The sequence below is a fragment of the Bidens hawaiensis genome, unplaced genomic scaffold, assembly GCF_021521415.1.
Source record: "Bidens hawaiensis isolate Kalapana, Puna unplaced genomic scaffold, B.hawaiensis_p1.1 tig00033484_1, whole genome shotgun sequence".
Taxonomy (NCBI): domain Eukaryota; kingdom Viridiplantae; phylum Streptophyta; class Magnoliopsida; order Asterales; family Asteraceae; genus Bidens; species Bidens hawaiensis.
This window is the reverse complement of record NW_027495733.1, coordinates 80,148-92,226: the sequence shown is the minus strand read 5'-3', so window position 1 is coordinate 92,226 and position 12,079 is coordinate 80,148. Positions and strand designations below refer to the sequence as shown.

The 12,079-nt window shown below is 34.7% G+C and overlaps 1 protein-coding gene and 1 pseudogene across 2 annotated transcripts; one reads left to right on the top strand and one right to left on the bottom strand.

The window, feature by feature from the left end:
• The first annotated feature begins 64 nt into the window (after positions 1–64).
• On the top strand, positions 65–3,603 carry LOC143584887 (callose synthase 3-like; annotated as a pseudogene). The gene is made up of 8 exons (XR_013144447.1): positions 65–395; positions 483–605; positions 683–798; positions 881–958; positions 1,037–1,156; positions 1,235–2,268; positions 2,340–2,651; positions 3,200–3,603. The product of XR_013144447.1 is annotated as a callose synthase 3-like (transcript).
• Positions 3,604–4,525: 922 nt separating this feature from the next.
• Positions 4,526–8,992, bottom strand: LOC143584880 (uncharacterized). The gene is made up of 7 exons (XM_077066812.1): positions 8,041–8,992; positions 7,554–7,700; positions 7,223–7,317; positions 6,188–6,548; positions 5,875–6,072; positions 5,156–5,256; positions 4,526–5,075 (listed from the first exon to the last, which is right to left on the bottom strand). Exons 1-7 carry the CDS (start codon positions 8,965–8,967, stop codon positions 5,009–5,011), a joined length of 1,896 nt encoding a protein of 631 aa, XP_076922927.1. The 5' UTR covers positions 8,968–8,992; the 3' UTR covers positions 4,526–5,008.
• Between the last annotated feature and the right edge of the window lie 3,087 nt (positions 8,993–12,079).

Genomic DNA, 12,079 nt, shown 5'->3' with positions numbered 1-12,079 from the left:
AAAACATAACAATTGTTGATTTGGTGTGTTTTGTTACCTAATATGGGTTTTGAGCAAGTTTGATGGAAGGTTACAAGGCGATTGAATTGAATGAGGAACAGATGAAGGGAGAACGGTCATTATGGGCTCAATGTCAAGCAGTAGCTGATATGAAGTTCACATATGTGGTTTCATGCCAACAATATGGCATTCAAAAGCGATCCGGTGATCTACGTGCACAGAATGTTCTAAGGTTAATGACAGAGTACCCGTCTCTTCGTGTTGCTTACATTGATGAGGTTGAGGAGCCTAGCAAAGATGCAACTAAAAAGATTAACAATAAAGTTTATTACTCAGCTTTAGTCAAAGCTATGCCAAATTCTAATGCTTCTGAGACGGGACAAAACTTGGATCAAGTAAATATTCAGATATTTGATTTATGTTATAATGAAAATGATTCTTTTAATTGGTTTGGTAACAGTAGATGTAACTTCAACGTGTAGGTTATTTACAAGATAAAGTTACCTGGTCCTGCAATATTGGGAGAAGGAAAGCCCGAGAATCAAAATCATGCTATTATTTTCACGCGTGGTGAGGGCTTACAGACCATAGACATGAACAGGTATGTTTTTACTTCTTTGTTGTTCCCAGACAGCCTGTTTTTATTTCTAACCATTAACTTTAATCAAACATCCATTTGTAGGACAATTACATGGAAGAGGCCTTAAAAATGAGGAACCTGCTTCAAGAGTTTCTTAAAAAGGATGATGTAAGGTACCCTACAATATTGGGACTTAGAGAGCATATTTTCACTGGAAGGTATTGCAAGTGTCATTTAATATTGTTTTTCTTTTCATTTCATTTTGTTTATTAAGCTCATTATTTTACTCTATTGCTGCAGTGTTTCTTCTCTTGCATGGTTTATGTCTAATCAAGAAACAAGTTTTGTTACTATTGGTCAAAGATTACTTGCCAACCCTTGAAGTAAGACTTAATCTTTCTGTTGGTGCATATGTTCATGTCTATTAATTGTGATTTACATTACACTTGTTGATTTGTGCAGGGTTCGTTTTCACTATGGTCATCCAGATGTGTTTGATAGACTTTTTCATCTTACAAGAGGCGGTTGTGAGCAAAGCCTCCAAGATTATAAATCTAAGCGAGGACATATTTGCTGGTATATTAAACTTCGTGTTCTCTCATGCTACACTTTTACTGTTTTGACTCGGCTGACCGTTTCTTTTTCTGTGTACAGGTTTTAACTCTACACTTCGTGAAGGCAACGTGACACATCATGAATACATACAAGTCGGTAAAGGAAGAGATGTGGGCCTTAATCAAATTTCTCTATTTGAGGCCAAAATAGCCAATGGAAACGGGGAACAAACACTTAGCCGTGATCTATACCGTCTTGGTCATCGATTTGACTTCTTCAGAATGTTATCATGTTATTTCACCACAATCGGTTTCTACTTCAGTACTTTGATAACTGTATTAACCGTGTACGTGTTCCTCTACGGGCGGCTATATCTTGTACTTAGTGGACTCGAGCAGGGACTAAGCACCCAACCCGCCATTCGTCACAATAAACCACTTCAAGTGGCTCTAGCTTCACAATCTTTTGTCCCAAATTGGATTTCTGATGGCATTACCTATGATGATGGAAATCGGTCTCGAACGTGGTTTCCGAACCGCATTAAGTGAATTCATTCTCATGCAGTTACAACTCGCCCCAGTTTTCTTCACGTTTTCACTTGGAACAAAGACTCACTATTATGGTAGAACATTGCTTCACGGTGGTGCAAAGTACCGAGCAACGGGTCGTGGGTTTGTCGTGTTTCATGCAAAGTTTGCAGAAAACTACCGTCTTTACTCGCGCAGTCATTTTGTGAAGGGAATCGAGCTTATGATATTGCTTCTCGTTTATCAAATATTTGGCCAGTCGTATAGAGGATCGGTTGCTTACCTTTTGATTACTATATCAATATGGTTTATGGTTGGCACGTGGCTATTTGCTCCGTTTCTTTTCAACCCTTCGGGTTTTGAGTGGCAAAAGATTGTGGATGATTGGTCGGACTGGAACAAGTGGATTAGTAACCAGGGTGGTATTGGTGTTCCTCCCGAGAAGAGTTGGGAATCTTGGTGGGAAGAAGAACAAGAACATTTACATTATTCTGGAAAACGTGGTACAATTGTGGAGATTTGTTGTCGTTAAGGTTTTTCATTTATCAGTATGGGCTTGTTTATCATCTAAGTATGACAAAGCATCAGAAGAGTGTCCTGGTATGTGTTTTGTCCAACCGCTGTTGACTTTTTTCGACTTTAAATGATGTTGCTAAGTTCTTTATTATGAATGACAGGTGTATGTATTTCATGGGTGGTCATCTTTGCCATTTTGTTGGGTTGTGAAGGTGAGGATATGTCATAAACGTTATATTGTTGAAATTTATCACAAGAAATTGAACTTTATTGTTCTAATTTTTCAGGCTATATCATTTGGGCGAATGAAATTCAGTGCAAAATTTCAACTCGTTTTTCGGTTAATCAAAGGGGCGATCTTTATCATGTTTGTTTCAATTCTTGTGATCCTGATTGCACTCCCTCATATGACCCTGCAAGATATCTTTGTGTGCATTCTTGCCTTTATGCCAACTGGATGGGGTTTATTATTGGTCAGTACAAAATTTCGCCTTCATTTTTTTTATCATTAACGTATCAAACCCGCATGCTAAACTGTGAAAACATACAATAATATTTACGATAGTATCAGACCTCTTAAAACATATGTTACAAAATAAAGTTGCGAGTTCTTATCAAAACCAAAATGTATAACATTGAATACTGGCATCGGTATTGATAATACTGTCACCGGTACCAATGTTCGGTCAATATCTGTCCGGTTTAAGGTATCAGCACTTGGTATGGCCTACGATACAAAAAAATGTTTTATTTCAAATACAACTCCATTTTTAATAAAGTTTATATCGGAAGGTTGATAAAAAAGATTAAGTGCAAACGCATATTTAGTTTTCTAAAGAAAGTTGACAAACACACTTTATTAGAGTTAATAAAGTTATTAAAATATTGTATGGGCTAAAAGCGTATATTATCTATAGTATAAGTGCTGAAAGTGAAAAGAAAAAAAACAATAAATGCCACATGGCAAAATCTAAGTGGCTAAAACTTTACTTACAAATGTGTGTTTTTTTTATATTTACAGATTGCACAGGCGTGTAAACCGGTGGTAAAGTCAGCTGGATTTTGGGGATCGGTGAAGACACTTGCACGAGGGTATGAGATAGTGATGGGTCTCCTCCTGTTCACACCGGTTGCGTTTCTTGCGTGGTTTCCATTTGTTTCAGAATTCCAAACGCGTATGCTCTTCAACCAAGCCTTCAGTAGAGGTTTGCAGATATCACGTATTCTTGGTGGCCATAGGAAAGATCGGTCGGCTAGGAACAAAGAGTAGTTATTTTGTAACAAAATGCAGCAAATGTTTCAAGGTCCATTTTATGCTGCATTTTTTGGTAGGTAGGTAGTTAATTTAATTTGATTGTGCATTAAGCTATGAACACAACATTGTTCATGTATTAACTGTATTCAGTTAAGGGGGTTTGTTTTAATTATCTTTAATCTTTTAGTGTCTGCATGAATAGTTAATGTGTATATATAACTACATAATCTCTGTGGTAAAATTGTCATTTAATAACAAATGACAGAAGTTAAAAAACTTAGCTTTTAGTGTCAATTTGTCGGTTCAAGATTAAGTCAAACTCAGTCTTTTAAAAACCGGTTCAAACCGTCCGGTTGAACCGGTTAAACCGGATTTCGCACAGTAGGCCGGTATTTTTGATCGGTTTGCTAGAACATCGTACCGGTGGTTTTTGTCTAAAATACCGTTTTTACCGGCAAACCGGTTTTTAGCCCGAGAAATTTTTGATATTTATTGCCCATATTTTTTCAAAATTAATTTTAACCCAATAATTAACATTAAAACGTGTAAACTTTAGGACTATTTTTTAAAATTGAGTGCTTTTACATTATTTTTTAACATGAATTAATTTTTGTATTACAGAAATCATTTAGTTTTGAGTTATTTTTAGATTGAAGTTACATTTGTAGAAAATTATAAGGTAAACTATTCAACCGGTTGAACCTCCCGGTATAACTCGGTTCAACCGGTTGTATCATTTTTTAGACCAATCCGGTACAAGTAAAATACCGGTTTTTAAAACATTGGTCAAACTACAATTTCATATGTGAATGTAAGACCATATTCAAGACTTGACGGTTGCCTGATTGCTCAATGTTGTTGGGCATCTGGCCCATGAGTTGATTCAAATAAGAATATGTTTACAAACTGACCAAGTGAATCCACGATTGCTCAATGTTGTCGGGCATCAGGTCCATGAGTTGATTCAAATAAAGAATCTGTTTACAAACTGACCAAGCGAATCCCCACCGTTACTGAAAAAGGAAAAAACGTTTGTATCTGCTATCCGCTTATTTTAGAGTAAATAAACACTTTAAAACAGCGGATAAACAATCCGAAACACACTACAGTCAACAATGGATGCACAAGCAAGATAACTGTTGAATGGGACTGAACAAAAAGACCGCAAAAACATACTGTTTAAGAAAACAAAACGACATTTACATATTACAACGGCCTAAGTTCAATTCCTTGTATAACAAGGCCAACAAAGTTACATTCACCACCAATGTCCATACCATTTAAGGTAAATTCTGCTCCAATAGTACCAATGGTATCGGTTCGACCTTCCCACAATTCAACTTCCATCCAACCATCTTTCCTTACTTTTGGATGACCTTTTATTTTCTGAGAACGATTGACTTCCTCGCGAGAACCTTGATCTCCAATAATCGCAATATGAGGAACGATTAAATAAATAGACCGAGGAAACCGCAAACTTTGGTTAAACAATGCTATTGGACCCTCGATCGTTGATCGGTTTTCTGGTGGTTTGTATATAAGATGACATGAATAGGTTGTTTGCGGTGACAACAGTTATGATTTTATTTCAAAAGCAACTCTAAACTCATCTATGTCACGAGAATCCGCCACCACTTCAAATCTGCATAATAAGTTAATAACAGAAATATATATAAAATACACTGAAGTTTTTTTTATAAAAAAAAAGAAGAGAGATATAACCTTGATTCTGGTAAAGGCTTCCGTATCCATTTTTCCTTTGACAAAAATTCTGTTGCGGGTATCATAAAACGCTTCTTCATACTTTTGCTAATAGAAAGCCACTATTCATTGATACAAATTATATGATGTTAGGCTATGTGTAGTGGAAGGGCTACAAAATGGAGCGTTTTGTGTCATGTGGCGCACAACCAGCAAATGGTGGGTTTTTGTTTTAGGGATGTAATGGTGTTGTAGCCCCCCCCCCCCACCACACACACACACACAAGAATAAAATAATATTTTGTTCTCAAACCTTCGTAGCCCCCATCGCCCCATTACGCACACTCTTATTGATTCTAAAGTTGATATCTTTTGAAATAATTAAACCTCCAAAACCACATCTTTTGAAATCTTATATTAATTGCTTCATGTGATTATGCTCCATTCTTGTGAATACTTTAAACACAAGGTATAATTTATCAAGTATATACAAGGACATACGCATATATACATTTATGTGTTGATCAAATACAAATGACTTTTATCGTGAGAAGTGTACAAATAACTAGAGTAATTATGTTACCACCAGTGTAATTATTATTAATCTAGAACTATTATTTTTTATAACATAATTACTCGAGTTCAAAACTATAATTACACTAGTTATATGTATGTTTAGGAGGTTAATTTTATTTATAACGGATCCCACCCCTACAACAAAAGCATGCATATGAAGATACCTTTTCACCATTTTCTATGAGGAACCCTTTGCGAAGAATAGAGTATAGTTCTTTCTTAGTTGACGGTTGTATATCATTAGGTGACCACCTGATTAATTCTGCATAGTCAGCCGGCATTTTTTGCTCCCAATTGACGTGCGAATTTAATGTTGATAGCTTGTTCTTCATATACTTGTGCTCTAGATCTTCATGTGTCTCCTATAAAGTATTTTTACCCATTAATAATATTCATCATAATAAACATTTCATATTTATTTCCTAATTCTTATGTAGTAAAATGAGTTCTTCCAAAAGTTAATAAATGTGAACTTACATTCTCCACGGGCCGAAACTCAACGCCTTCGATAGAGCACTGAGTGTTTCGCCAATTCAGAAGTAACGGGAATATCGTAATGTTGAAATGATGTGTTTTTTGATTGCTAGTAAACTGATATAATGGTATAACTAGCCATCCACCTTCTTTCATATTTGCATTGCTTGAATATAAATAATGTGTGTCATCATCCAATTTATACGAGCAAGATACACATGTCCCAATACCGTTTTCGATTTCGGAGTTATGGAAGTTAATTTTGAAGACAATGTTTATGGTGTATGGGACATGTGGTGTCAAGAATCTAGTGAACACTTTTACTTTGAAACCGTTGTACGTACACGTTACCACATTTGAAAACCTGCACATAATACAACCAATAACAGTATCTGAACTGTTAATTTATTTTTGAGTAAACTGCGGTTTTCGTCCCTGTGGTTTGTCCAAATCCGCGGCTTTAGTCCAATAGTTTTAAATTTGCAATTTTCGTCCTTGTGGTTTCATTTCACTTGCAATCAAACCCGACCTCACTAACCCCGTTAAGTCTGGTCGTTAAACCCATCAACGTGCCCCTCACGTGAGGGGCAGTTTTGTCCCCTTTCTCCCCAAGTTTCCCAGTCCTAATTCGCAATCCCCCTCACGTGAGGGGCTAAGGTGAATTTGGGGAGGAAAAGGACAAAACTGCCCCTCACGTGAAGGGCACGTTGACCAGACTTAACGAGGTTAGCGGGTTCAGGTTTAATTGCAAGTGAAACGAAACCACAAGGACGAAAATCGCAAATTTAATATTATTGGACTAAAATCGCAGATTTGGACAAACTACAGGGACGAAAACCGCAGTTTACTCTTTATTCTTTTAAAGTTTAGTATCTGATCATAAATATTTTGTGTCTCAAATATATAATTAAAAAAAATTCAACGTTGCAAGTATGATCTTATATGTATAAAAATGTACAATGTTTATCATATAAGAAAACAAGCAAGCACAAAATCCATTGAAAGATACGGAAAAAAGTGAATAATGAAGCTACTAACCTTGAATCATTGGCAACATCACGTACACCCCACGATACACATTTTGTTGCAGATACCATTTCACAAATTTCACCATTCTTATTTAATGAAAGCCACTGTCAAGTAACGATATTCAATTCTTATATTATCAGAACTTGAAGAAAAAGAAGATATAGGATTATAAGTAGGAAATTAAATATTTTATCATTAGATTCTTTTTTTAAAACGACTAACTCACATGCCCATTAAACCTACTCCTAAATCTACACCAATAATACGAACCGCATAATCGGTCCCATAATAAGAAGGAATAAATAAAGAACACAAGCACACAACAGAAAACGCTTATTACCGTTGTGCCATCATCCACGAAGATCCCATCCAAGAGAAGCCTAAAAAGTTGTTCATGTGTTGCATATGATAAAGGAGGTTTTGCTTGATTTGCAAGCTTGACCATTTCTTCTAAATTTGCTTTCTTTACAAGATTCTTATAAACCTCCTACGTCAATACATAGCGTGACCTCCGTTTAGTTGAACAGTAATACTCCCTCCGTCCCATTAAAAAGTGTCCACATTTCCTTTTTTATTTGTCCCATTACAAATGTCCACTTTCAAAATTTATTAGCCAATTTCCAAGTTTACACTTAAACACACACACAACTAACATTAATAAACAATATTTATGGACCCAATTTCCAAGGGCATTATTGTCATTTGGTAAGGAAAAAAAACAATAATTTAATCTACCTTAAACTTTGTGTTTTTCAAACTAAGACACTTTGACCGGGACAGAGGGAGTAATATATTAAAAAATTAAATCTAAAATGTAAGAACAAAACTTGTTGTTCAAGTGCAATCTCAAGTTCTTTCACAACCTCAACCATCGTTGGTCGTTCTTCACGAGCCTTATTAGTACACCGATACGCAATGCGTGAAAACATACTCAACGAACCCGACTGCATTTCTTCTTTTATCTCACAAAAAATAATCTCATCGAATCTTTTCTCCTCATAACATTTTCTCCACTTGTTAACAAAAATTTCAATTAACCGACCGTTACGATACTCAAAGCACAATCTCCCACACATGAGTTCAAACAAAACCACCCCAAAAGAGTACACGTCAGACTCTTTTGACAAAAACCCCGTCTCAAAATACAACGGATCACAATACCCCGGTGTACCTACTGCATTGGAGAACACATACGTGTGCGGCTGGTTAGCCGGGCCCGCCTTGGACAACCCAAAGTCAGAAACTTTAGGGGTCCATTTATCATCAAGAAGAATGTTAGAACTTTTGATGTCTCGATGAATAAGCCTTTGATGCGTCTCGGCGGGATCATGCAAAAAGTTTATTGCGCGCGCAACGCCGACACATATCTTTAACCGTTGACTCCAAGTGAGATTCACATCACTTACATAACGGTCAAGGCTCCCACGAGGCGCATACTCGTACACGAGGATCATTTCGTCGCCCTCGATACAATAATGCATTAAAGACACCAAGTTTTCGTGTTTGTATTTTGAAAGCATCATTATTTCCTTGTAAAACTCGAGGTTTCCTTGCCCGAGCCGACGATCCAACCGTTTAAAAGCGACTGTTTTACGGCCGGTAGGGAGAGAGAGTTCTGCCTTGTACACTGGCCCGAACCCGCCTCGCCCGATTACATTGTTGTGACCGAAGTTATCAGTGGCCGATTTAATATCTTGAAGGTTGATCTTGAGGTGATCAAACTCTCCCAGGAAAGGCATTATTATGTGGTTCATATTATTAATTTATAAGCAAAATCTTGACTAATTAATATCAAATTATTAATGAGCAAAATCTTGGTTAGTGTTGATAAATCAAGACTTCAGATCATAGAATCATAAACTTTAAGTTATAAAAAGATTTTGAAGCCAACAAATTAAACTCAAAACACCAAAAACAAAAATTTGACGAACCTTTGACTTGAGATGAAGAGGCAGTGGTGATGGGTAAAGTTGAGAGTTGACTGAAGAAGAGCTGAAGAGAATCTATGGGGTGTTAAATATTTTATTTTTATTTTCTAAATAATTTTTATTCATTTTAATATACCTATATATATAATACTATATATAAAGCATGAGTGAGAGACTCTTAATTTTTAAGATGTATCAAACTTGCTTTTAGTATAAACTATGATGCATAAAATTAAGTTATTTTAGAGGCAATTTGTCTTTTGGCAATTTTGTCTTTTAGCTTAGCAAAAGCAAATTCATGTTACCGTTGATTTTTAATTTATTTAAAAATAATTACAAGTTTAGTCATTTAATTTTAATCACATACTGTTAATTTTTATAATAGTTACATATATACCCCTTATTTTAGACCAACTACCCCCGAAGGCGTTTAAACGTTTATAACTTTTTCACACACTAATACTTTTTTTAAAACATTATACCATAAAATCGAGTATTTTATTCTCTTTAATTTGAGTATGGTATTGATATATTTTTTTCATTTTAAAAACTTAACGTGTTACGTGATAACCATTAAAGACTGATAAACGAATTGGACGGGTTCGGGCGTCGGGTCATGGGTCTAAAAGGTTAAGGTTAGAATGCGTCGATATAAAAAAGGTTATTTTGGTTTGGGTCGGGACGAGTTTGGGTTGAAAGGGGTCAAGTGATAACGAAATTCGGGTTAGAATAGTGTCAAGCGGAACGGGTTGCGGGTCTAGACGAGTTCAATGTAGCGTTACGTGTGCGCCAACACCTGATTGAGGGCGTACAGTTGTTATGTGACGTGCTTACTAACACCAGTTAAGATTCCAATGCCGCAATACGAGCATACTATTGTCGGGTTACGCGCGTACTATTGTGGAGTCACACACATACAGAAATGGTAACACCGGTTACGCATTCGATATGTTTGCGTGCATACCCTCGCCGCATCGTGGGGGCACGTAGCTAGTTTATATATATATATATAATATAATGTAAAGAAATAGATAATATTCATAATTTATAAGATCTTTTAAAGTTAGCTATTAAGTTTAAAATCTATTAAATTTGAATTTAGTGAATTTTGAAAACTATAAAAATATTTTTTATTTCTTTACATTTATATAAAGTTTTATCTAAATAAAAAGACAAAAAGTAAAAGATTGAATGAAAGTGTAAACAAATCATCACAACTCCAAAGTTAGTAAAAAGGAGAAAAACTAGTTAAAAAATATGTAAAATCTCAGATGATAAACTTTATTCATTTTTAATTTAAGTATCTAAAGCATTTTTTTTAAACTAATATTTTATATTTTTCAAATATATAAGTGAATAAGTTTGATTTATATAAAAAGAAAAAAAAGGTGAAGTGTTATGATAAAAACTTAAACAAATCATCAAAACCCGAAAATTAGTAAAAAAAGGCTAGTTAAAAAGTAGCTAAATAAGCTATTTTATATTTTTAGTATAAAAAATGAGGAAAATAGACATTTTTATTCATCTTTTAAAATCGTTATTGAGACTTGATCATAATTGCTAGTTTCATCCGAATAGGTAAAAGAACAGAAATACGCTTAACTTAACGATGTTAATGAAATGGACAAAGATGGCAAGATTCAGAAAGTTCAAGGGTTCATTTTCAAAAATTTAAATAGTTGTACTAAAGTTGTGTAACTGTCTACTTGTCTAAGGGGGTGTTTGGGTGAACTTTTAAAATTGCTAACTTGATTATTTGCTTTCTGAAAAGCAAAAGCAACGTTAAAAAACTCTAATTTGAAGCTTTTGAAAAAGTTTTACCAAACACATTTTGCTTTACAATAATCAAATAGCAAATAAAAAAGTTTTAAAAGCTCACCCAAACACCTCCTAATTAACCAACCTCATGACGAAAATAGCACTTTACTCTTTTCAATAAATGAATTTTACTTTGTTTGTAACTAGCATCGAAGCCCCCGCTTAACAATGGAGTTTTAAGAAGGTGCTGACTAGAATTTATTTGTTCTAATGTTTAATCTACACAACAGAAAAAATAAGTAAATCGCACGGTTAACTAAACATGCATAAAGTTAAAAATTAACTTTATTAAAAACATTAAATTAAAAAGAATTTAAGGTATAAAAATATAAGAGAAAAAATAATTGCAAAATAAATAAATAAACAAACTATACTAGACTGATAAGTGATAGCTTTATTAAAGTTCATATCTAAAAACGTAAAATTTTAAAAACAAAAATCATTAAAATGACAATAATGTGTACATGCGACAGGGGTGCATTTTGCACTTGTGTGTGACTGTCACTGTTAGGGGTGTTATTCGGGTTTCGGTTTTTTTTGGTCGGGTTATTCGGGTTTCAAATTTTTAAATCTTGACCCGAAACCCGACTCAAATCTCTCACGGGTTTTTCGGGTTCGGGTAATTCGGGTTTGGATTTTTTCGGGTCGAGTTAATCGGGTTTCGTGTATCCTAAAAAAACACAAAACCAAATTTTTTTAAAAACTATAATGGTAAAATTAAAACAAAATATTCTTCTTTGTTTATAACACATATAATCAAATAATAAATTAACCTAACTTGATAAAACAATTCAAAAGAAGAGTAAAACTTACTCGAACCATAACCGTATTCAATCGGGCGTGATTTGGTTGTTCGATTATGGTTGCTATTAGTAGTAAACGGAATTCATAAATTTTTAATAAGCAATCGATCCATAATAATTAGAATGAAAACAGTCGATTAGAGCCAGATTTTGATAACCTTTAGTGACTAAGACTTAACCTATCATACATAAAAATATATTTAATTTCAAAACTAAAAGTTTATTCGGGATTTCGGGTTGACCCAAATCTTCTAAATCAAACCCGAGAACCAACCCGAATTACTTCGGTTCGGGTTCGGGTTAGTATTTTCTCGTGT